The 27,094-nt window shown below is 34.9% G+C and overlaps 1 protein-coding gene across 1 annotated transcript in view; it reads left to right on the forward strand.

Annotated features, from left to right (window-relative positions):
• LRP1B (LDL receptor related protein 1B) overlaps nt 1-27,094 on the forward strand; it is a 1,461,391-nt gene that overhangs the window by 486,562 nt on the left and 947,735 nt on the right. The window contains 2 exon segments of the mRNA XM_032636635.1: nt 21,190-21,309; nt 25,873-26,001. Of these exon segments, the coding sequence (XP_032492526.1) occupies nt 21,190-21,309; nt 25,873-26,001 (249 nt within the window).

Raw genomic sequence — 27,094 nt, forward strand, 5'->3', positions numbered from 1 at the left:
AATACTAATTTTCATCCCATATAGGCTGTGTCTTCTACATTTACGTGAGATTAAATAACCGGCTACATTGAAGCTGGAAGGTTTATACTCATTTTATCGCAGCCTAGCCTTCTGGGACTATGTGGTCACTTTGGGGAAAGTCAGCATAGTTCAGGGCCCATGCATTTGGACAAGTGACATGAGGTGTTAAAAGGTGACACAGATTCCCAATGTCTCTTTTTCTATAGATTCTAAAATTGACCACAGGCATGTTTTTTTCTTAAAAGGATGTGCACATGCTTACTTGGGATTTTGCTTCTAACTCTATAGAAGCATATATTTGCTAGTAATGGAAGAGATAGGGACCCAAGGTCTGTAAGCTTGCATCCATAGTGGAAAAGTGAATTGTTAATGGAAACCGTAGTTTTCAATTGGTATAGTGTCTGGTTTGCCTTGAGACATTAATTTTATCTTCACCAAAGTTTTTACAAACAACCTATTCTATTATTTCTTCCCTCCACAAAATCAATGCTACTTAAAGTGTGATACTTGAATTATTAACACGGGCCTCACCTGGGAGCTTGTTAGAAATGCAGAATCTCGGGTAAGAAAGCATTGTGCTGGAAATTGAAGTTACACATAAATGTAATAAAATAAAATCATCTTTTTGATTCAGGGGCTTACAATTTGGTAGAGATGTCAGGATTTTCACATGAAAAGACAAATAACAACTCAGCGCTTGCAATCTTAAGAGACATAGGGGTGAACCACGTCCTCATTGAGAGGGCTGATTTTTCCAGGCTCCAAACTAAGAATTGAAATATTTTAGAAATGAACTTTTAATTCAGCAAAAATTTACTAAAATCTTCCATGCGTCAGATATTCTGCTAAGACAATGAGGGTATCAGACAGATCCAGTACCTGCCCTTGCAATGGTTTCACTCAATTGTTTTCTAATTTGTAATATGCCTAGCAAACTACTTTTTATAACACAAAGAACAGAACTGAATTTCCCTAGAAGTCAATTAACTCTTTGCATAATTGCTTACATAATAACTGTCTTTTGTTACTTTTCCAAGGTGACATGGAGAAAGAGGATATACCTTGAGACTTAGGGTTAAAGTAATTTTGTAACATGTGTTATGGATTTCTAATATGCATTCCCCTGACTATACCTTGATTCCCCAAATACTCACATATGACAGACCATTATAGTTACCTTCATGATAAATTTATTTAATCTTTTTTAGCTTTTTTTGTCTTGGTTTCTGTAAACATGCTTGATATAAGATACCTGTCATCTAAAAAACTTTTAAATGCCTTATCTATTTACAAAAATCAGAGATGTTATGAAAAGTGATAAGAGAATTATTCCTGACATAAGTTAGACAGGACCCTTGAATTACTCATCTGTGAACCAATTTGAAGAATTCTTGCACTGGTAGATAGATCTGCCCCTCTCCTCCAAGAAAACAGAACCAGATGTCCTTTTTTCCAGCCTCACTCTCCTAGACTTGTATGTATAGAGCTATGAAGCCTACTTTTTCCTAAGCTTCAGATATTATCAAACCCCTATCTGGAAAAGTAGGTCTCATGGGTTCATTTTCCCCTCCTCTACAGATTATTCCCTAGGTAAGGAAAAAATAAACTCAGGGAGGAGAGTTCCCTCACCATTTTAGGCACAGTGTTAATCTTCCTTCTTGTGGATAGGATTGTAGCCTTAGGTGTTTCAAATACGGTTTTACTGATTCAGCAACTTAGCAGAATAGATATAGTTAATGAATTGATTAATTTTAAAAACAAGCCAAAGTGATCAGACCTCTGAAATAACCCAATCCAAATTGAGATCTAAAGCCTTCTTCTGCAGCTGACCTATTTATTCAAAGCTGCCTATCTTTGTAAAACCTGAGGCAAGGAAGCCTGAGTACCACAGGACTTTACCTGGAATGTTAACAGAAGCCTTGCGATATTTCAGGCTGACTCTTCTTTTTTTTTTTTTTTTTTTTAAACATCTTTGTTGGAGTATAATTGTTTTACAATGTTGTGTTAGTTTCTGTTGTATAACAAAGTGAATCAGCTATATGTATACATATATCCCCATATCCCCTCCCTCTTGCATCTCACTCCCACCCTCCTTATCCCACCCCTCTAGGTAGTCACAAAGCACCGAGCTGATCTCCCTGTGCTATGTGGCTGCTTCCTACTAGCTATCGATTTTACATTTGGTAGTGTATATATGTCAATGCTGCTCTCTCACTTCGTCCCAGCTTACCCTTCCCCTTCCCATGTCCTCAAGTCCATTCTCTACATCAAGCTGGCTCTTCTTGGGCCTCAGCAGGCCTCTACCTTTCATCACTAGAGGTTCCTCTTGCCTCTTCTCAGACAGAGCTGTAGGTCCCAATTTTCTAAAAAGATTTAATACCTTTCCTTCAGAAGACTTCATTATAATTATATTACATTTGTACCTCTACCTTTGAAGAACACATTTAATGAACCTAAGAAATGGAAATTGGGCACAATTTGTATTTTTATGTTATGAAGCTTGACTCATACTCTTTTTGCTAGAGTACTTTCATTGGAAAGATAAGCTTGAGCTCTTCTGTTTATTTAAAATTATGGTTTCTAATTATCACGAAATATGGATTTTATTATTTTTATGTATCATCGAAATGTCACAAAGTTATAATACAGTTTACTCTTGAACAACACAGGTTTGAACTGTGTGGGTCCACTTACAGCAGATTTTTTTCAGTAGTAAAACTACAGTACTTCATGATCCATGGTTGAATTCATGGATTCAAATTAACAGATACAGAGGACCGAATAGCCAGATTTTCCTGCACAGAGGGTCGGCACCCCTAATTCCCACGTTGTTCAAGGGTCAACTGTGTTTTGTTCTGGAGTTTTATTTAGTCTGTTTTCCAATGTAAGAATATATACAGTCTGCTCCTATGGATATCACTTGTGGTTAATATACTAATCTTTTCCTTGTCTTTCTGTACTACCTCTAAATAATAGATTGTGTGATTTTCTCTTTGGGAAAAATTTACCTCATTTCTTTCTCTGATTGTCACAGATGTATTTCCCAATCACACCTACACGTACCAACTAGTTTTAAGAAAGAAAGAAAGGAAGGAAGAAAACACATAAAAATATCCCTCTTAATATATTTTCTGATTGTATATTGTAATATCTTTCAATCCCCAAAGTTAAAGTTTTAATTGTAGCTTTGCTGTACAATTAACCACATCTTGGAACTGTATTGTAAAGTGTTGTGCCAACTATATTCACAATTATACTGAAGGCAAGAAAAAGATAAAGGGATTAAAATACTTGTGAAAGACATTGAGTACTAAATGACTAAAATAATCTTTATCCGAAAAATATATGATCTATTGAAAAAAACACTTGTTTTATGAATTCCCTCAGAAAGTACCCTGAAATGTAAAAATGCTTGTATTGATTATAAATGAAGACCCAGTAAAGATGTCATCTGGTTCCTATTTTTTAATTAATAATTTTTGAAATCGAAGAGATTTCTTGGCATAAAAGTCAAATAGTTCTATAAAGCTCAAAATGAAAAAAGAGTAGTCACCTCATACATTCTACTCATCCCTGATCTCTCTTCACCAAATATACAACACTTTTAACTCTTCTTTAAAAAAAAAAAAATCTGAATATTTATAATATAACATGCTTAAATGGATATTTGATTTTTTTCAGATTAAGGTATTATTGACTAGCTTTCTACTGGAAGATGACTATTTTGCTTAAGTAGAAATCCCCTCCTTACCCCACCTACTACACACATTCTTTCTATATAATTATATTATTATTAGTTAAATAAATATTCACTATGTTCATCATTATTATCTTGTACACATTCTTCAGAGCTGAGCCATGTAGTGTACTATAAACATATTGCTTTTATATAATTTTTAAACTTTTAATTTCTTGTTGACGTACTTTCTAAAGCCCTCTGTGTACTTTCTTCAACTTAAACTGATTGCATAAATGTTATCCTGGGACTTCCTTTCACTAGCCTGCTGGACAATCTGTTTGCCAAAGTTTAGGCAAAGTTTATTTTATAAGTTACTTTCTCTTTGGTGAAGGACACAAATCCTCCTGGATTGATCCTTCTGTATAAGCCTCCTGATAAAAGATGCTTGGATGTTACATTTTTGGTGGCCTAACATGTCTGAAAATATCTTTATTCTATTCTCTTAATTGATAATTTATCTGTGCATACTAGAGACTGAAAATCATTATCTATTAGAATTTAGGCATTTCTTCACTGCTTTCTAAATTCCATTGTTACCACTGAAGGTTTTAATGCCATTGTGATTCCTAATCCTTTGTGTGTGATTTTTAAAATAAGTTTTATTGAAAAATAATCCATATGCCTTACATTTCACCCAATTAAATTATAAAATCCAGTTTTATTTTTTAGTATCTTCACAGAGCTATGCAACCGGCACCACAGTCAATTTTAGGATATTTTCATTATGCCTAAAGATAACCCTGGACCCATTAGCGATCACTCCCTGTTTCTTCCCAATCTCCACAGCACTAGGCGACCATCATTTTATTGATGTGCTTATTTGAGACAATTCATATAAAAGGAATCATACAATATGTGGTCTTCTATGCCTGGTTTCTTTTACTAGCTTAATGGTTTCAATGTTCACTGATGTTGTAGTTTATATCAGTACTGCATTCCTTTTTGTTGTCAAATAATATTCCATTGTGTGGCTATACCTCACTTTGTGTACCTATTCATTCCCTTAAGGATATTTAAGTTGTTTCCAAGTTTTTGGCTATTATGAATAATGTTGCTATGGACACCAATGTACAAGTTTTTGTGTGTTCAAATTTCTTTTTGGTAAATAACTAAAAGTAGAATTGCTGGACCACGTGGTAACTTTTTATTTTACATTTTGAGGAACTGCCAAAATGTTTTCCAAAATGGCTGGATCTTTACATTTCCAGCAAGAGTGTAATGAGGGTTCCCATTTATCTACATCCTCACCAGAACTTAGTATTGTCTGTCATTGTGATTACAACCATCCTGATACGTATGAAGTAGTATTGTCATTGTTTTTGATTTGCATTGGTCTAATGAATACAGATGTTGAATATTCATTCATGTGTTTAATGGACGTTTGTGTGGTTTCTTTGGAGAAATGTGGATTCACATTCTTTTCCTGTCTTTATATTGGGTTATTTGTGTATTTATTATTGAATTGTAAGAGTTATTCATAAGAATTATAAAAATCATAATATAAGAATTATTAGATATTTATCTGAATACAAATGTCTTACCAGATTTTATTTGGAAATATTTTATCCCATTCTATGGTCATTTCTTCATTTTCTTGATGGTATTCTTTGAAGCATAAAGATTTTTAGTTTTCTTAAGTAGAATTTATCTTTTTTTTTTTCCTTTTTCACTTGGGCTTTTGATGCTCTATCTAGCAAGGCTTTGCTTAACTCAGAGACTCAAATATTTACTTCTACATTTTCTTCTAAGAGTTTTATTATTTTAGCTCCTATTCTTAGATATAAAATCCATTTTCAGCTAAATTTTGCATGTGGCATAAGGCAGGGATCCAACTTCGTTTCTTTGCATGTGAATTTCCAGTTGGACTAGAGTCATTTGTTGGAAAAAAATTCTTCCCTATTGAATTTTTGAATCTAAAATTAATTGAATGTAGATGTAAGAATTTATTTCTGTAATTTCAGTTGTATTCCACTGACATATGTCTCTATCCTAAGGTAGTACCACCTGTCTTGATTATTGTAGCTTTGTAGTATGTTTTGAAATGGGAAAAATGTGAGATCTCCAAAATGTTCTTCATTTTAATATTTTTTTTCCTGGCTATTCCAGGTCCGTTGCATTTCCATATGAATTTTAGATCATCTTGTCAATATGCAGAAGACAGCTTAGATTTTCCTAGGGATTTCATTGAATCTGCAGATCAATTTGGAAAGTATTATCATCCTTACAACATTAAGTCTTCTAATCTGTGAATATGGGATTCCTTTTCATTTGGTTAGATCTTCTTTAATTTATTTCAATGATACTTTGTATTTTTCAGTGTATAGGTCTTGTACTTCTTTTGTTTAATTTGTTCCTAAATATTTTATTCTTTTATTGTGCAGTTTTTAGATGGAATTGTTCTTAGTTACACTTTCAGGTAGTTCATTGCTAGTGTATAGAAATACAATTGATATGTATTTTTTTTTCTTTTATCCTGCAAACTTGCTGAACTCATTTATTAGTTCTAATAGGTGTTTTTAATGTGTATTTTTAAGGATTTGCCATATACAAGATCATGTCATCTGTAACTAGACATAGTTTTATTTCTTTCTTTCCAAACTGGATAACTTTTATTTCTTTTTCTTGCTAATTGCCCTGGTCAGTGAAATGATGAACAGAAGTGACAATAGTAAGCATCCTTTATTTTCCTAATAGTAGCAAAACGTTCAGTCTTTTGTCCTTATATGATGATAGCTGTGTTTTTTTCAAAAATGGTCTTTATCAGCCTTCCTCCAAGGGCTTCCTTGTTGTACAACTTGAGTTCCACTCATATCAAAGTTTGCTTTAATAAGGCCCACTGGAGTGGTGCAGTGAACAATCTATGTGTTTGGAATGCAGCATCCCTGATCATGATTTGTCTCATCTCCTTCAACCCTTGGCTTAAATTTTACTTCCTTAGTACCCTAAAGGCCAATCAGTCATCATGCACTTATTGCTTCTTTGCTTTTAAATTTTTGTTGGTTACCTTTGTCTTTTCTAGTCTCGTCTCCTATTCTCTTTATTCTTGTGTGTTTGAGCCTTTCTTATCACTTTTTTTAAGGGTATGGAAAAATGGAGAGGTGAATTGGTGTGTTTAATTGCCATGCTTAACATAGCTAGTGAGCACCTTTTGACCTAATATGTGTCAGGCACTGTGTTGCATTTGTCTTTGTTCATTTTCATTTCATTGAATATATAGACACCTTCCCAAGGTTATTGTTGCCTCCTATGGTCTGGGACTAATATGCAGATTTAAGAGAATGATATTTGTCCTTTGAAGGGAAAAAAATGACTTTTATCTTTACTTTCCAATAAATTTAGTCACAAGTACCTGTTGCCTACTAAATATGCAGAGACTGCTGGAAGTTATGAGCTCCCTCTACAAAAGAGGTGTCTTTATTCACAGTGCCTCACCTCCTCTAACCCAATTGCTACTACCACCTCCATCCTATTATGTTTATCTTATATAAGCTATGCAATATACTTATATAATTTATATGTATATAATCCTTTTTTAACTCTACATTTATTTTCTTACCCGTCTACCTCTAGGCATGAAAAACTCCCTAACTAGATGTATGCAATTTCTACTTGGTAATTATGTTTTTCTCACAACCTTGTGGTAAATTTGGTTAATTTTTTTTTCCCTCAAGCATCGTTTCTCTGTGGTCGTGACTACATAAATTGAACAAGGCAAAGACCTGATTTTGTTTATCATATTATTAATAATTCTAGCATATCATTCTTACTGCAAAATCAAATACAAGACACTGAAACAAGATGTGTAATACCACCGCATACCTTGGCTTTACCCATCCAATACACCTAGCACTCTCTCCTTTATCTCTCCGTATACCAGTCAGTATCTCAGTATTGATAATAATACTCTACAAGTTATAGAGCATGTTTGCACTCATTATGTCTTTTAATATTCTTAAAAACTTATTAAGACATATGCTAGGTTGGAGGCTAAGGCCCAGAAAGGTTAAGAAACTAGTCCACAGTTAAATGTCTGGCAAGAAACACTACAGGTAGATCTGTCTTCTACCTTAAAGACTAGAGCACATATCAAGATTCCATATGTGCCTGGTCTATCCTTCTATATAAATAAAAGATGGAAGTGAAAATTACGAGATTCCTTTGGTAGAGATGTGTTGAAGATTATAATGAGAATAACATAACTGCCAACCTATAATGGGCATTTACAATGTGTCAGACATTAAGCTAAGTGCTTCTATTGAATTACCGTGTTTAAACCTCACACCATCCCTATGAAGTCAATAATGTCATTATCCTCTAATATGAGCTGAGAAGAGAACCCCACAGGAGCATGTGTTACTTTGTTCTGTCTTCTCATATCCTCTTATAGGTAAAACTGAGGTAAACATTTTTCTTAAACAATATTCCCACTAATAACTAATACCTGAAATGATAAGTTTATTATTTAGCAAATTTTGTCAATGGATATTAAATCCAAGTCTTTCTTTTCGTAACATAAAATAAATGAATTTCTTATTTGATTGTGCCTTGATAACTAGATTTTAATTTTCCAAGTAATGAAAACTGTTTCAAAGTTTTACATATTTGAATTTTAGAACTCTGAATGCCATTACAATAAAGTTTCTTAAGAAATCAGAGCGTAAAGTGGCTAAATTGCTAGAAATGATTTTACTTGGGGACCCAAAATAAGCAGTTTTCCATCCAGTTTTAGCAAACGAGTTGGTATTATCAGAATTCTTTCTCAGAGTAAACTCGCAACTTGCTATATCTATAGCCTAAAATGGGAAAATCTCTTAGCACTGGTGTAGTGCACTCTCAGGTCAGGACCTAGAGTCTCTGACTGGGTAGCCACTTCCTAGAAACAACTCTGCGGTATAGAAGGAAGAGTAAACATGTTTTTAAACAGATAGCGGTATTTATCATACAAACTAAATGTGTTTCAGCACGTAATTGTAATTAAATTACTAACCATCCATATCCATAAAATGGAATAATGTACACCTATCAAAAGGGATGGGGATATCCATGCGTAGAGTGTGCATGCACCTCCCCCCACACACGTGTATTATTTTTATTTATTTATTTATTTGTTTGTTTATTTATTTATTTCTTTATTTATTTGCGGTACTCGGGCCTTTCACTGTTGTGGCCTCTCCCGTTGCGGAGAACAGGCTCTGGAGGCGCAGGCTCAGCGGCCATGGCTCACGGGCCCAGCCACTCCACGGCATGTGGGATCCTCCCGGGGTGGGGCACGAACCCGTGTCCCCTGCATCGGCAGGCGGACCCTCAACCACTGCGCCACCAGGGAGGCCCCATGTATTATTTTTAAAAGTATACAATCTGTTTTAAACACTAGGCTCAGTCCACAGAATATTTTCTCAAAGCACCTAATTGACCTACAGTTTCCACCTTGTAATAGCACATCTAAATTATAGAGGATTTTTATTTTTCTTTTGGAAAGACTAGTAAATCTTTACGAGACATTATTATGCAAATTGAAAGATATGACGTGACATGTTTGCCCTATTTAAAAAAAACTTAAAGAATTGACTCTGTTGGATTTGGAGTAGATGTTTTTTCTTAAATTTTTTACATAAAAAATTTTTTTTCTTTAAAAATAGAAACAGTTTTATTTATTTCATTCTTTCTCATTTGTATGCCTTAAACTTTTTTGTTTTGTTTTTTTGGTCACCTTAGTGCCTTGGCTAGGACCTCCAGTACATTACTGAATATAAGTGGTAAGAGCAGTTATCCTCTTCCTTTTATGACTTGTTCCTGATATTGGGGCAAAGTAATACCATCAGGTTAAAGAAATTCCCCTCTGTTACTATACTGCCAAGTGTATTTGTGGTTTTTTTTAAAAAAATCATGAATAGGTACTGTTTTTTGTTAAATGCTTTAGGAATCTGTTGAAATGATCATAAGTTTTTTCTCTCTTAGTCTACTGATATGGTGACCTGCATTAATTGATTTTCAAATGCTAAACCTGCTGTGATAAACCTCACTTAGTTATGATATATTATCCTTTCATATATTCCTACATTTGGATTGTTAGGAATTTTTCATCAATGTTTGTAAGGAATCTTGTTCTGTAGTTTTCTTTTCTTGAATGTGTTCGTACGATTTTGGAATTAGGGTAATTCTGGCCTCATAAAATTAGTTAGAAAATATTTTCTCCCTTTTTCTTTCCTAGACATGTTTGTATAGGATTGGTGCTATTTCTTCTCTAAATGTTTGGTAGCATATCCTGTGAAGCCATCTGGGTCTAGTGTTTTATTTGTGGGAAGATTTTTAGTTTTAAATTCAGTTTCTTTAGTAGATATAGGAATTATCCATTTCTTCTTGAGTGAGCTTTGGCAGTTTGTGTTTTTCAAGGAACTTGTCTATTTCATCTATGTTGTCAAATTTATTTATTTATTTTTAAAAACTCATTTATTTATTTATTTATTTGGCTGTGTTGGGTCTTCATCGCTTCATGGGCTTTCTCTAGTTGCGGGGAGTGGGTGCTACTCTTTGTTGTGGTGCACGGACTTCTCATTGTGGTGACTTCTCTTGTTGTGGAGCAGGGGCTCTAGGTATGTGGGCTTCAGTATTTGAAGCACGAGGGCTCAGTAGTTGTGGCTCACGGACTCTAGAGCACAGCTTCAGTAGTTGTGGCACACTGGCTTAACTGCTCTATGACATGTGGGATCTTCCCGGACCAGGGCTCAAACCCATGTCCCCTGCATTGACAGGCGGATTCTTAACCACTGCACCACCAAGAAAGTCTCTATGTTGTCAAATTTAAAGGCAAAGATTTGTTTGAAGTTTTCTCTATCTTTTTAAAACTGTGAGATCTGTACTAGTGATATACTCTCTTTCCTTGCTGATACTTGTAATTTGTGTCTTTTTGTGACTTTAAGAAGGTCCTGGGATATAAGATCAATATATAAAAAATCAATCGTATTTCTAAATGCTAAAGATGTACAATTGGAAATGTAAATAATACCACTTATAATAAACCAAAACTATAAAACACTTAGGTATTAATTGAATAACATATATAAATGCAAGATCTATATGCTGGAAACTCATGGGGAAAAATAAGCCTCCTAGAGCCCCAAGTAAATGTACATATATTACATTGTATTTGTGGATCGGGAGACCATAGTATTAAGATGTCAATCTTCCCCAATCTATAAATTCAATATAAGTCCAAATAAAATCCTAGCGTAATTTCATAAAAACTGACAACTGATTCTAAAATTTATATGGAAATGTAAAGGACCTGGAATATCTAAAGCAGTACTGAAAAACAAAAATAAAGTATGAGGATTCATGCTACCAGATTTCAAGTTTACTATGTCAAAACAGTGTGATATTGGAGAGAGGTAAACATGTAAATTAATGAAACATAGGAGTACAGAAATACATCCACAAATAAATAGTGAAATAAGTATTTTTTTAAGTACAAAGATAATTTAATGAAGAAAAGTTAGTCTTCTCAACAAATGGTGCAGGCACAGTTCAACATTTAATGCAAAAAAACCCCATAAAAACCTTGATTCATATATTATACTATATATAAAAACTAACTCAAAATGGACCAAAAGGGCTTCCCTGGTGGCGCAGTGGTTGAGAGTCTGCCTGCCGATGCAGGGGACCCGGGTTCGTGCCCCGGTCTGGGAAGATCCCACATGCCCGGAGCGGCTGGGCCCGTGAGCCATGGCCGCTGAGTCTGCGCGTCCGGAGCCTGTGCTCCGCAACGGGAGAGGCCACAACAGTGAGAGGCCTGCATACCGCAAAAAAAAAAAAAAAAAAAATGGACCAAAAATCTAAAACTATAAAATTTCTAGAAGAAAACAAAGGAGAGATTGACTTAGGTAGGAATTTGACACTTAAAGCATGATTCAAAAAGAAAATATTGAGAAATTGGACTTATCAAAATTAAGGAATTTTTTCTTTGCGAATTTATTATTTGAAAAACACTAATAAAATGAAAAAAGAAGCTACAGACCAGGAGGATATACTTATAAGTCAAATATCTCATAATGGACTTGTATCTAAAATATATATATATATATGTATATATATACATGCACACACACATATATAAAATAAAAAATGGGCAAAAGATTGAACAAACACTTTACCAAAGATATATGATTGGCAAATAAGAACATGAAAAGACGTTTAATATCATTAGTCATTAGGAAATGCAAATTAAAACCACAATTAGGTACTATTGCATACCTGTTAAGAGTGGTTAAAGAAATTAAAATAAAAACCTGATAATAAGTTCTGGGCAGAAGGCCAAGTAGCTGGAAGATTTATATATTTATAGTGGGAATGAAAAGCAGTACAGCCCCTTTGAAAAGTATTTTGATAGTTTCTTATAAAGTGAAACATCTTTTTACTATATAAGCCAGCAATCCCAAATTTACCAAATGAAGTGATAACCTATATTTACACAAAAATTGTATGTGAATGTTATAGCAACTTTACTCTTAATAAACCAAAACTAGAAACAACTCAAATGTCCATCATGTGTGAAATGGATAAACAAACTAAGGTACATTCATACAATGGAATACTATTCAGCAATGCAGAAGAGAGAACTGATAAAATAACATGGATGAATCTCAAATATGTTATGTTCAGTAAAGATGCTACAGACTGGATGATTCCATTTGTATGACATGCTGGAAAAGGCAAAACTATTGAGACAGAAAACAGATCAGTGATGGCCAAAATCTGGCAGTGGGGAAATGAGCTGATTGCAGAAGGACATAGAAAAATATTTTAGGATGATGGTCCTGTTCTATATTTTAATAACGGTATTGGTTACAAAACTGTATGCATTTGTCAAAACTTACAGATCTGTACACTAAAAAGAATCAGTTTTAGGGCTTCCCTGGTGGCGCAGAGGTTTGGAGTCCGCCTGCCAATGCAGGGGTTACGGGTTCGTGCCCCGGTCCGGGAGGGTCCCACGTGCCGCGGAGCGGCTGGGCCCGTGAGCCATGGCCGCTGGGCCTGCATGTCCGGAGCCTGTGCTCCGCAGTGGGAGAGGCCACAGCAGCGAGAGGCCCGCATACCGCAAAAAAAAAAAAAAAAAAAAAAAGAATCAGTTTTACTGAGTGTAAATTATACCATAACAAAAATGGAACAAAAAATTAAGAAAAAATAATTGCCTTAATGTTATATCTTTCTATATGGGAACACACTGAAAATTTGAGGCTAGGACTGTGGTTTTACACTAAGCAAAGAATTCTGAAGAAATCCACTGTAGCAGTCATAATGAATGATACGACACAAATTATCACCATTCTAAATATGTCAGGCAGACGTCCTGCTGACAAGAGGGACTGTCTGGTATGATAAGTAGCTGCATCAGCTTATCAATTTCCAAGTACAAAGAGTGAGTGAAATATGTTATTTTTATAAATGTACTACATGGAGAGATGTTTTTCTTATTACCGTGATTATCATTGTTGGTTAAAAGACATTTTTGTATAACCTAAATTCAAGAAGAAACTTGATTACTAAAATTGAGAATGAAATTTGATCCTATTTTGTAAAATAATGCCTCACATAACTTATATCTGGAAAAGTGCCTATACTTTTTGTATCTCCAAAGAGTTGATAAAAGTTCTAATTTTCTCTCAGGGGGGAACATATAACCTAGAAGCACATGAATATGGCACAGCTGTGTTCTTACTATCCCACCAGGTCCAATACATGATCAATGTGAATTGTTCGATTTTTAGGTCATGAAGGCAGCCAGCATAATGTTATTGATGATCTGATGGCTACACATACAGTATTGGAAGCAGTGGTTCTCTGGCTTAGAGATATTTACGTAAACAAAACGAATGTGGGAAGAAACCTCCTAAAAGTAATAACTTGCAATTGCTGGAATCTGGTTACCAGCTTCTAACCATTCTTTATTGATCTGCTTTTACTCTGAGGCAGGTTAGCAAATTTATTTGTATGTGTTTCCAAAACCATAAACCTGCATACATTTGTGGAAATGTGTTAAAAAGCAGAACAATCTCTAAAGACTATGCAGACTAGCATAAGTATTCGGTGAAAATTACATGCCTGGATTGTTGATTGGTCTATGCTTATGTAGCAAATTAGATGTGGATATACATTGTTTCAGTGAGTACTATTCATATTTTATAGAAACCCAATTAGCCAGTATAGAAAAATCTTTGTTTCCTATGGTTAGTGTTTCTCTGTTAGTTGGGGACTTTTCATTCAGGTAATGATTTCAGGAGAATTTACCAAAAAAAGTATCTTCTCCAGAAGATGTCAAAAGATACAGAAGTGATTTAGGTGCAAAACTAGAACTATTTTATGTAACACCCAAAAATAAAACAGCAAAAGAGAAAAATATTTCTATTGTACAATGAAACATAGTTCCAAATCACTTGAAGAATATGGAAATTATGACAAGAATGTATTCTGTTGTACTGAATGGATGATTATGCTTAAATGGTAAAATGATAATAAAGATAATAATTAAAAGAGTTACTATGAGGCAGGCAGTATTTTAAGAACTTTGCATGACTTAGCTCATTTAAGCCTCACAATACCCTATGAGGTAGTTTCTATTATTTTTCCCATTTTAGAGATAAGCTCTCTATACCTGTTTATTCTTAAGTCATTTGCCCATTACCATGGTATTATGTAACAACCCTGGTACCTCGGGGGTTTAATGCAACAAAAATCCAAATTTTCACTCACATCACAATCCAATTGGGTCATCAGTAGATGCTTCCTGTATGTGCTATTTTAGGCTCCCTCCATTTTGGGTCTCCGCCATCCCAGGGTTCTCCCAGTTGTCTGCTGGATTCCCTGCATCCAAAGGGCGGACAAGTCAAGAGACAATAGAGGATTGTCAGAATCCTTTAGGGGCCAGGTTAGGAAGTGGCACAAACTAGTTTTACATATATTTCATCATCTAGAAGCCACATTCACATAGCCTGAAATTAGCTAAACCAAGGTTGGAACTTAGGTACTCTGGCTCCAGAGTCCAAAGCTGTGTATACGGCATCACACTCAGAAAAAAGAAAAAGAGTGGTAAAAAAGATATGAGATTTAGTATGAATTAATTTTCTATCCTTTTAGAATTCCTCTTACTATTTGTTAGTAATAAAAATTCAGAAATCTAGTTCTTGAATCTATTTCTAAGTTAAAGATCAACTTAGAAGATTAGATACCTCAAAGCTACCTACTACTTGTAAACTGTTAACTTGTGTTTTATACAGAAAATATACTCAAACTTTGCTAATATTCTCCTATACAACTTTGAAAAGAACACAAAAATATTTCTTAAAATCACAGAATATAATGGGTCTGTGTGGGGGAGTCTTCATCAATTGCATTAGATTTAATTTCTGAAATAGTAGCTCCTCTTCTTTAATTAAAAAGATACTTTTCTTTTATGATAATGCTGAAGAATACAGATAAGATACCATGTTTCCATATTTGCATTCTGATTTGCATATTTCATCCCCTTCGATACTAGTGATCTTCCTACTTCAGTGTAAGATTCAAACCATTGATAATGTTGCATGAGCCAATGACTATGCTTCATTTAAAGCAGTTTATGAAGATTGATGAGTCAAGCACAAAATTTCTGTTCTGCTCAAATAATCTTTCTGACAAAATTAATCTGATGCACTTTTAATTATGTACATAATCATTATAGTGTTGCACGTAATTAAGCATAAATGGTACGCGGTTCAAATACATAACATTACAGTAATTAGTATTGCTTTCATAGAGCCACGCCAAATTTTAAATTTTAGCTTTTATTTTATTTTTTTTTTTTTGCGGTACAAGGGCCTCTCGCTGTTGTGGCCTCTCCCATTGCAGAGCACAGGCTCCGGATGCGCAGGCTCAGCGGCCATGGCTCACGGGCCCAGCCGCTCCGCGGCATGTGGGATCTTCCCGGACCGGGGCACGAACCCACGTCCCCTGCATTGGCAGGCGGACTCTCAACCACTGCGCCACCAGGGAAGCCCTAAATTTTAGCTTTTCATGTTGGTAGCTCCTCATAGTTCTTCATGATCTGTTAGAAGAATACATATTTACCGTTTCATCTGATATCATATACTGTTTAATTGTCTCCATATCACCTCTCTATACATACACAAATTCTCATGCAGGATAAATTCAGTAAACCAAAAGCTAAGTTGCCCTTGTCTCTTTTGCTATTTTCAACCACCAGACTCCCACCTAATATGCAAAATCATGTGTGAGGTCTGATCTTTCATAACCATTTTTATCCATTTTCTCTTATTTCTCCTCTTGTCTCGCCGTCACTACCATGATGTTGGTAACCTTTTAGCATGCCTTGTACTCTTCATACTCCAGGAGTTTCAAGATTGGAGAGAGCAGAAAGATGGAACCAGTAATCTATGGATTTTCTACTTCAGACTGAGACAGGGCAAAGAAAGAGTTGGGCTGTAGGGATTACGTGGAAAACAATGAATTTAAAGCAGTGAATTAATATGCCTGTCCTAAGGTACAGACTAATAAATTAGGTAATACCCCTACCTTCATGCTCTGTATCCTATAAGATATTGGTCTTTTCTATGAGAAACTGTTCCTCTTTCTGTCCGAACCCCTTCCTACATTTATCTCTGTCCCCTCTGCACCGCTGAAACCGTTTTTAAAGGTCTTAATTGATCCTATTAGGAAAGCCAGTGCAGTCTTTAGGCTTCATCCAAGTATATTTCTCAGTTTTTAATATTTATTGCCCTGCTTACTTCCACGGACTGTTATTCTTCCTTAGGTTTTGTGAAGCTTTCTATGTTCCTCGTCTATATATTTAGTTATTTCTCAGTTTTCTTTTTTTTTTAAACATCTTTATTGGAGTATAATTGCTCTGAAATGGTGTGTTAGTTTCCGCTTTATAACAAAGTAATCAGCCATACATATACATATATCCCCATATCTCCTTCCTCTTGCATCTCCCTCCCACCCTTCTGGGTGGTCACAAAGCACTGAGCGGATCTCCCTGTGCTATCTGGCTGCTTCCCACTAGCTATCGATTTTATATTTGGTGTGTATATATGTCCATGCCACTCTCTCACTTCGTCCGAGCTTCCCCTTCCCCTTCCCTGTGTCCTCAGGTCCATTCTCTACATCTGTGTCTTTATTCTTGTCCTGCCCCTAGGTTCTTCAGAACCTTCTTCTTTTTTTAGATTCCATATATATGTGTTAGCATACAGTATTTGTTTTTCTCTTTCTGACTTACTTCACCCTGTATGACAGACTCTAGGTCCATCCACCTCACTACAAATAACTCAATTTCGTTTCTTTTTATGGCTGAGTAATATTCCATTGTATATATGTGCCACATCTTCTTTAGCCATTCATCTGTCAGTGGATACTTAGGTTGCTTCCATGTCCTGGCTATTGTAAATAGAGCTGCAGTGAACATTGTGGTACATGACTCTTTTTGTCCGTTTTCTTTATTAACACCTTTTCTTCTGCTTGCCTTTCACATATAAAAGTTCTCTAGGTTTGATTTATATCATAAATATTCTTTTTTAAAGGATGATTATTTTCTCTTTGGACTTCAAGGACCAATTATGTGTTTTTGACTTCCAAATCTCCACCTCTAGTCCAGACTTTTCTTCTTAGGTAGACTCAAATTCTCAACTCCCTCCTAGCCATTTTCTTGTCAACATTTTAAACTAAACCGTCAAAAGCAAGCTCAGTATTTCCCTCTAAACCTCCAGTCCTTCTGTTATTCTTAATTCATTTTATTGGTACTGTTAACTCAGTGTTACTATGCTTTCACCAAGTTTCTGGCCATCCACTCATCTAAATATTCATAGTCCTAACCTTTTTGATAGCTTTCCTTTCTTTACTGTCTTTTACTCATTTTTCTCCTTGTTATTAGGCACTTTCAAACAATACACGTCAGAGTATATCACTTCTGTCCTCCTTAACTAGCAATGATTCCCATTATTGAAACAGAAAATTCTACTTAATCTAAGAATTAATCTACTTCTGTCCGGCCCCAAATAATAATTCCAGTCCCATTTCCTACCACATCAAACACTTATGTTTTAGCCACACAGGGTTATTTACCATTGTCTTTACCTCTTACATGCTGTCATTTTTTAAAAATTTATTTTCTCATATTGTCTACTTTATCTGGAATGCATGCTCATAAATTCTGTCTACTGAGCTCATCTTTTAAATTTTAGTTTAAATTTAACTTCTTTAACAACCTTTTTTCCAGATACCTACCTCCATTTCCAGTCTCTAGATGAATTCTTCTCTTTCCAGCTAATGTCACATGTATTTTTATTTAGTATATGTGTTGTTCTGCTATGAATTATAGCTGTTGTTTACATTGTTGCACTTCTCATCTAACCCCACTTGCTTCCACACTCATGTTGTAATTCATTAATTTGTCTAAAGCAATTTTGCATCTGTGGAAGCCCAGCAGAGTCCTTAGCATTGACTAGGTGCTCAATCAGTGTTGAACTAAAAGAAGCATATAGAGTAAAGGCAATTTTGGACTGATTCCACCATAATCAAACAAGATTTGACAACTCAATTACCTAACTTAAAGATGTAAATGAACTATCTTTAGGACCTAGTTTAATTTAATGGACTAGAAATGACACCTGAGAGTATTAATTGTCATCCTAGAATTAAGCTATTTTACTGATTTATTAGTTCATTCATCCTATAAAAATTATAAAAAACACTTCTTGTATCTACAGCACACTACTAAGCTTAGAATGACAAAACAAATTAAAAAAATACACCACGGTTTCAACCGCCACCAGATTGTACAGTGGGAAGTAGAGGCATTTTTGAAAACACAGGCTTTGTTTGTAGTCAGCCTGACCTTGATTTGAAGTTTTGAATACCATCTTCATCGTTATCAACCATAAATTTCCTTATCTGAAAACTATAAATTACAATGATATCTACATTTTTGACTGGTATGGGGTTTCAAAGAAATTGCACATTTCAAAAACTTCATATATATGCATGTATCTACATATATATATATATATATATATATTAGGTTTATAATTTATAGCTGTAGATACTGGTGGGGGAAACCAAAATGTAAATAACTACCATATGAAACAAAACTGTTATAACTTCTAAAGATCCATTTATTCTATATTTTTATTAATAATGTATTTTTACAGACCAAATGACTGGTCTTCGCACATTATATAAATGTTAATATTTATAACAGCATATAATTGGCATTGACCCCAATTCCAAACCTACAAATCAGATGTGTTGATTTGTATAGTGGCTTAATTTATATCAAGGAAGCAGAAATTGTTCCAGGTATCTCAAAGAGAAATAAATTTTAATATAAAGTGTCAGTTGTAATAGAACAGTGGAAATTAGAAGTCGAAGAGGGCACACCTAGCTTTCAGCTTATGGAACTGCAGTTATGTTCCAGTTAGAGGGGAAGCTATGATAACTGATGAGTTTACTAGTAGTGTATTGATAGGCAAGAGAAAAAGACCAGGTTTTTATCCTGGAGCACTTCAGCCTTAAGAGGTTGACAAGAAAATGTGGAACTGTACAAAGGAGGCTGTGAAATAGGAGGAAAACCAGAAGTTCTGAGCCCTGGAAGCAAAGTGATGAAGGTACATCAGGGAAAACTAGTTAACAGTGTCAAGTGCTGCTGATAGGTCAAGTAAGATGAGGACTGAGAAAAGGCCATCACACTTATCAGCCTCAGGGTCATTGGAAACCTGTATCTGAGCAGTTTCTGGAGCAATGGAGATAAAACCTTTATGGAGTGGGCTTAAGATAGAAACAGAGAGGAAGAAAGAGACAGTGAGTATGGATTATTTTGTAAGTTTTGTTATAAAGAGGAACAAAGATACTGGGCAATGGTGACTCCTACAGGACGTGAGATCAAGGTTTTTTGTTTTTAATGTGGGGAAAAGTAGTACAAGGGTCAGAAAACATTCTGTAAAGGGCTATAATAGATATTTTAGGTTTGGGGGGCCAACTAGTCAGCTAAGGCAACTAGTCGGGTTGTGTTTGTAGTGTAAAAACAGCCATAGGCAATATGTAAACAAATGGCTATTGACTGTGTTCCCATGAAACTCAATTGACAAAAAAGGATGGAGGCTTTAGTTTGATCTAACATAAATTTTTAAAGATGATTATGAGAGGAAGTAGAGAAAAACTGAAGTGATATCCTTGAATAGGTGAAAGGGGATGGGATTTGTGCACAGGAGTTGGGGCTGGAGCTTTAATTATGAGTTAAACCAAGTTTGAAAAGCAAGAAAAACAAGAATAGGCAGAGGTGGGTAAAATGTGAAGCATAAATCTGTGGAAAATTTCTTTCAATAGCTTCAATTTTCTCAGGGAAGTAGGAAGCAAGATCATCATATGTGGGTGACCATTATGAAGGAGATTTAAAGTTTTAAGAAGAGGAGATACATAAAATATTGATAGTTTCATGAAAGAGTTTAAAAGCAATTGGGCTAAGAAAATACTAGAGAGAATTAATTTTTTAGTAAAACATCAAATTTTCAGTTTGGAGTATTCTAGCTGTCCTTTTCCACACTGGACTTTCATATATCTTTATTAAAAGTTAAAATATTTCTGAAGCACCAGCTAAATTTGTGGCAAATATCAATTTATTTTGAATCATTTAACCTTGATCTTTAAAACCCTTATTTTTCTCCCCAGGGGAAAAAAGGAAATTGTCATGACCCATTAATATCCCTATTTTCAGACACCACAATCAGTCATACATTCTCTCCGTAATTTTTCTTGTTTAGCAAATCTTATTCCTGTTAGAAATTATTTGTGAAATGAATATGCCTCTGTCACTTCATCTGTATTTCATGCATTTATCATACTGAATCCTAATTTGCTCTAAGGTTTTGCTAACTTTGGCTTCACTGTTTTTGTTCTAAAAGGGTTTAGATTTATGAAATATATTATGTCCAGTAGTTGTCTAATATTTTGCCACCTGCTTCAAAGGTTATACATGGATTAGTAAGTCAAAACAAGCCCTCAAAATACAGAATATCAATGGATGTGTCAGATAAGAAAGGCATAAATGGTGAAATCAACCACTGAGTTGACATTTTTCCTCTTGAAATAATTTACCAGAATTTGAAAGGATTTGTGCCTTTGAATGTACGTAATAAGGGAAAAAGTGAAAGACTGAACAGATTGATCTGAAATTTTTATTAACAATACTTCAAACAGATGCAAGCCAACATATTTTAGAGGGAATAGATATTGTTTTGTTCTGTCAACCAATCATAGAAACTTTCTAGGAAACCAATCAAAGCTGTATTATTATGGTTATGCACTGAGTAAATATTAACGTTTAAATTTAAGTAGTATGTGTGTGTGCACAGTTATATAGACATAATATCTTTGCTTTTCCTCTACAGAACTGTTGCCCAGTTGCCAGCAGTTGAATTGTCAGTATAAATGTGCCATGGTCAGAAATAGTACAATGTGTTACTGTGAGGATGGATTTGAAATAAAAGAAGATGGAAGAAGCTGTAAAGGTAATTATGACATGTAATTCTACTCAATTTTATTTTAACAGAGGCTTAATTAACAGAAATTTAATAAAATATCCTCAAGCACCTACCATGTGTTCCACACAGTGTTTATGTCCACTTTATTTTTTGTCTCTTGAGAGTTAAAAGTTGGCTCTCCCCCAAAAACCACATATAGAAACATTAGATAAGCATTTATACAAATCAATTTTCTTTCCTTTTTTGATTGAAGTGTAGTTGATTAATAATGCTGTGCCAATCTCTGCTGTACAGCAAAGTGACTCAGTTATACACACACAGACATTGATTTATATATTCTTTTCCATGATGGTTTATCCCAGGAGATTGGATATAGTTCCCTGTGCTGTACAGTAGGACCTTATCCATTCTAAATGTAATAGCTTGCATCTACCAACCCCAAACTCCCAGTCCATCCCTCTCCCTCCTTTCCCCCCAGCTTGGCAACCACAAGTCTGTTCTCTGTGTCTGAGTCTGTTCCTGTTTTGTAGATAGGTTCATTTGTGTCATATTTTAGATTCCACATATAAGTGATATTATATGGTTACAAATCAATTTTCAATTCATATTGCAGTAATGACAGACATGGGACATGTCAGCAATGGGATGTGTTTTGGTCAGTCACTCAAATTTTGGATTTAATTATTTTAACCTCCTAAATAGTTTATGTCTGTTATATAGCTGCAGTGTAGTAGACATTTGTTATCTACTAAGTTCATAATAGTCATGTAATGTTCTTTACAACTTTTGCATTGGTAATTCTGGTGATTGATATTTGACCAATGCAATAATGATGAATATAAAATATTTATTTTTTAATGTCCTAATTTTCATTTTTGTGAACGTTCTACACCAAATGTTTACTTTCCAAAATGACTCTACTCTGCCATACTGAACTATTTTAGGTTATTTCTTCATTATTTTGAATCCAAATATATATACATATACATAATATTATATGTTTGTGTATATATATATCCACAATATAAACAATACATTATTTTATATGGTATTTAGAATCTATATATAGAAAACATTGAATATAGAATCTGTGTATAAAATTGAGGAATATCTGTGTTACCAGCACCACTAATAAACAGAATATTTTCCAAAGAAATTGGTACTTTGCTGATTACTTTAACCCTTTGCTTTAATATTATAACTTTTACCTTAAAAATAGAATCTTAAAGTTGAAAAAAATCCTCAGAGAATATTTTTTTAAATCCTCATGACAAAAGTGAGAAAAGTGAGACCCTGAAAAATTAAGTGACTTAGTTAAGTCTGTACATCTTTTTAGTAAAAGACTTGGGACTAAAACACAGATCTCCAGAGCCCACTTATTCTTATCCTAGAGAGGCTCATTGGTTTATAATGTACATCGGGCTTAAATTTTCAGTTTGTGGTGTTTTCATTTTCTGCATAATACAAATATTATAAAAATATGTATTATTAAATGTTTTTCAGACCCAAAGGCTACATAATCTGACTATAGGGGGACCAAACTGGTATATTTTATTTGACTGACATTATTCTTAAACCAACATTTTAAAATCAGAAGGTTGCACACAGAAGTTCAGACTTTATGAAAAAACTCAGATTTGTCAACAGTAGACCCCTTACAATCACAGAGTCTGCCAGATATAAGTAGTACCTCTGGACATGCACGCAATTTCAAGTTCAAAACAACACCTGCCATTCACACAAGGTAGGCCAATATACTTACCTGTATCCTTTTCACTCTTTTGCTATACCTCACTCCTATAGGTGTCAGGATTTTCAGCTCCTTTTACATGAATCTCTTTCTCCTGAATCTCTCTTTTAAATCTGTAAAAATCATCATAATCACTTTCTTCTGTTGAATATTAGTAAGCAAATACACAGCAATTTTTAATGGAAGTTCACCAATAGAAGAGGAGATTTTTTTACTTTCTCTGCACTCCTGGATGGCCAGGTCTGAGCATCATTTACGCTTTCCTGAAGGAATTTCCAGGATATTCTCTGTCCTTAAAGGAAGAAAGAAGATAGCGCTACAAGTGATGACATGCCTGTTTCTTTGCAGCCAATTTTGTGGAGTTACATCAATGTCAGAACAGTGCATTCTGACTGAGGAGAAAGAACAAAAGAAATCATTATTCATATTGCTCTCCTGTGTAGCATAATCACATATCAGAAAAACTAAAATAGGAACCAATAATAGTAAAGATGAAAAAAATCGGTGAAAATATTATGGATACGAATCATCATTTCTGCCACTAGGGGCTGGACTTTATCAAATTCAAGATTTAATTTCACATTATCACTGTGGCCTTCACTCCAAATACTATTCTTCCTATCCCCAAAGCTACTTACTTCAAACAAACTGTCTATAAATGCAGGCTATTACACGAAGCTAAAAAATATCGGAGAGAAATGCAAATAAATGTCATAGAAATGCATAGTTTCCCAATTTAAATGATTCCTTGGCTACTTAGCCATCTTTTGCTTTTCCTTAGTCAACTCCTTTCTTAGCTTGGGGGGTCAGAGGATGGGGTTGAGAGTTCCCACCCTCTAAGTCACCTGTTTGATCTTTTTGGAGACCAGTCCCATTCTGAGAATATCTAGTAGCCCCACCCTGAGCCACCTCATTAGCATAGACTCTAGTGTATTTCACAGGGCTCGTTAGAAATAACAAAAGATACTCCTATAGCTCAGAAAATTACAAGGTAACTGAACTCTGTGTCAGAAACAGAGGATAAAGACCAAATATATATTCTTATTATACCCAAGCAGTTTAATCCTCTTAACATCCTTCAAAGGAGGCTCATGGACTCCTCTCTCTTGCCGGCCTTTTTCATATTGGTATCCTAAGGTATTTTTCTATAGCTAAGCTTTCCCGACTTTCCCTTTCTCTCTGTGGGATCTAACCCTCTCCTATTTTTTTAATCTATTATCCATATGCTATTGACTCTCAAATACTCCAAGACCGATCTCACCTTATATTATTGGTTCCATATTTCCAACTACTTATTAAATGTTTACTGAAGGATGCTCTACAGATACCTCAAATTTAACACATCCAAATCAAACTCATTTTTTCCTCCCATGATACCTCAACTGTAATCTACACTTCTCATAAAATTAGACCATCATTCACTTCTATCATATCCAGTCAAACTTCACATTATCTATTCTATTTCTTAAACATTTGAGTCCATTCCCTCTTCTCCATTCCCACTGCTACTGTCATTGTTCAAAATATTATGCCTTCAAAATACAATTTCTTGTGTGAAATTAGCACACAGCTAATTTTCCAGGTTCTCTTCTCCATATTCACCAATCCATTTTTCGTGACTTTGTTTAGTTTTAAAATACAAAGTTGATCATAAAGCTCATCTAATTAATGCTTTCCAGTGCCTATGTATAATGTACAGCACTTTAGTTTAGCATACAAATAACTTCATTATCCCATCCCAAAACTATTTTCCCAACATCATCTCTTACCATTTCCTCTTATACACCCTTACTCCACCTGACTCCTTATACTTTTTTGAAATCCCTGCTGTGTCATCCCAATGGCTTTTCACATGCTGTTTTGTTTAACTGGAACACCTCTTTCCATCTGATCCCTTTTTATTTAGTCTGAGGAAATCTAAATCATCCTTTAAACTCAACTCAATATGCAGCCTTCACATTTTCCCTTCAATTCCAAGCAGGTTCATTTACTTCTCTGTGTTTCTATTATAACTAGAGTATGACTCTATTATAAGGAAATGCATAGAAATGAAATTCTCTATCACTAGACTTGTTTCACCTAGAGGTTGAAATCATGTTTTATAAATTTTGGTTTCTTCAGGAATTCGTATAGTGCTTGGTACACAGGACAGACTGAATACACATTTGTCTAAATTATTAGCTGGCAGAGCTTTTTTTTTTTTAATTTGCCCGGTTGGTTAAGAATCATTAAATACCTGCTGCTTACAGAGACTTGAACAAGGTGCTGGAGGAAAAAAGTATTGTGAGTGGAAGTAGGGAAAAAATAGGAGGAGGGCCATAGGTATTAAAATAAAAATTAATTAAGATAAAATTTCTGCTTGCAACAGTACTTGATAGTTTCCTCCTTTTGATTTAGTGAGGGTGGTTTACATTGCTTAGCTCAGAACTTTTATTTAATCTGTTCATTGAAAATCGTGTTGCCAGTCTAATTCTTTGTCAAGATCCTGAAAAAGCCAGTGTCGTAAACACTAGAACTTTTCAGCAAATATTCATTGGAGTGCATTTTATACCTTTGCACAAATATCCAAGGACTTTTAGCCTACGCATCAAAAATGCAAATAAATTATCTTTTAAAGTAAAAGATTTGGTGTTAAGCTTGATCTTGTATCTCCGTAACTATTAAAACGACACTGAACTTTATGTTCAGTTAGTGTGGTTTTGAAAAGATGTATTGGAGTTGGCTCTTTCTCGCTTTTTTTAATAGCCTCCTTCCAAAGTTTGGAAAAAATGTTTTCTTCAGGGAGAAAAAAAATGCACAACAATAAATCTGCTTAGAAATGATGTTAATTTACCTTTTAGATCAAGATGAATGTGCTGTTTATGGTACATGCAGCCAGACCTGCATAAATACGTACGGATCGTATGCTTGTAGTTGTGTGGAGGGCTACATAATGCAGCCAGACAACAGATCCTGCAAAGCCAAAACTGGTAAGTTATCTAATTTTTTTTTTTTTTTTTTTTTTTTAGCGGTACGCGGGCCTCTCACTGTTGTGGCCTCTCGCGTTGTGGAGCACAGGCTCCGGACGCGCAGGCTCAGCGGCCATGGCTCACGGGCCCAGCCGCTCCGCGGCATGTGGGATCTTCCCGGACCGGGGCACGAACCCGTGTCCCCTGCATCGGCAGGCGGACTCTCAACCACTGCGCCACCAGGGAAGCCCAAGTTATCTAATTTTTGGTCCTTCCAGAATTTATTTCCTATTTGCAGTTCTTTTCATTAGAAATGTATATAGTAGAGCAATATGGACTTTGAAGAAATAGATTTTTTTCTTCATTTTAAGGAAATGATCCATCCTTAGAAAGCCAGAGAAGTTCTTTTAGTTGTCACTGATCACTACAAAACTCCTTCCATTACAGGAAGTTTCTAATGAACAAAAACCTGTTCAAAAGGAATGGATTAATTGATTTGAATTACCCACCTCTCTCCTGGACTGTATAATAGATTCCTCACTGGTTTCTGTGAGCCTCTGCTTTCCCTCTAAAATTCATATTTCACATAATAGTTAATCTGCTAGAATATAAACCAAGCCATGTCGTTATTTTGCTTAAAATCTCCCAATAGTTTTCCCTCAGGTTGAGAATAAAACCCAAACTTCTCACAGGGCCTCTAAGGGCTAACGGACTAGTACCATTTACCTTTCCATCTCATCTCCTACTACTCCTTTTATCACACCCCAGCCATACTGGTTTCCTTTTCCTTCAGCCACTTTGCTCTTGAGGTCTTTTCACTTGCTGTTTGATCTGCCTGCAATGCTTTTCCCTATGATAGTCACATTTTTATCATTCAAGTCTTGGCTAGAATGGCAACATTCAGAATGACCTTCTCTGACCATTCTATTTAAGGGTGTGTACTGTCTCCATCACAATCTTATTTCCCAACTATACTTATTATTCATACCTATTCTATCACTACATGACTTTTTAGTTTTCTTTATAGCACTGCCATTTGAAATGAACATATTTATGTATCTGTGTATCATCAGATTTACCCAGCATAATATAATCATTATGAAAGTACAGAACT

Source organism: Phocoena sinus, chromosome 7 (genome assembly GCF_008692025.1).
Source record: "Phocoena sinus isolate mPhoSin1 chromosome 7, mPhoSin1.pri, whole genome shotgun sequence".
In the NCBI taxonomy this organism is placed as follows: domain Eukaryota; kingdom Metazoa; phylum Chordata; class Mammalia; order Artiodactyla; family Phocoenidae; genus Phocoena; species Phocoena sinus.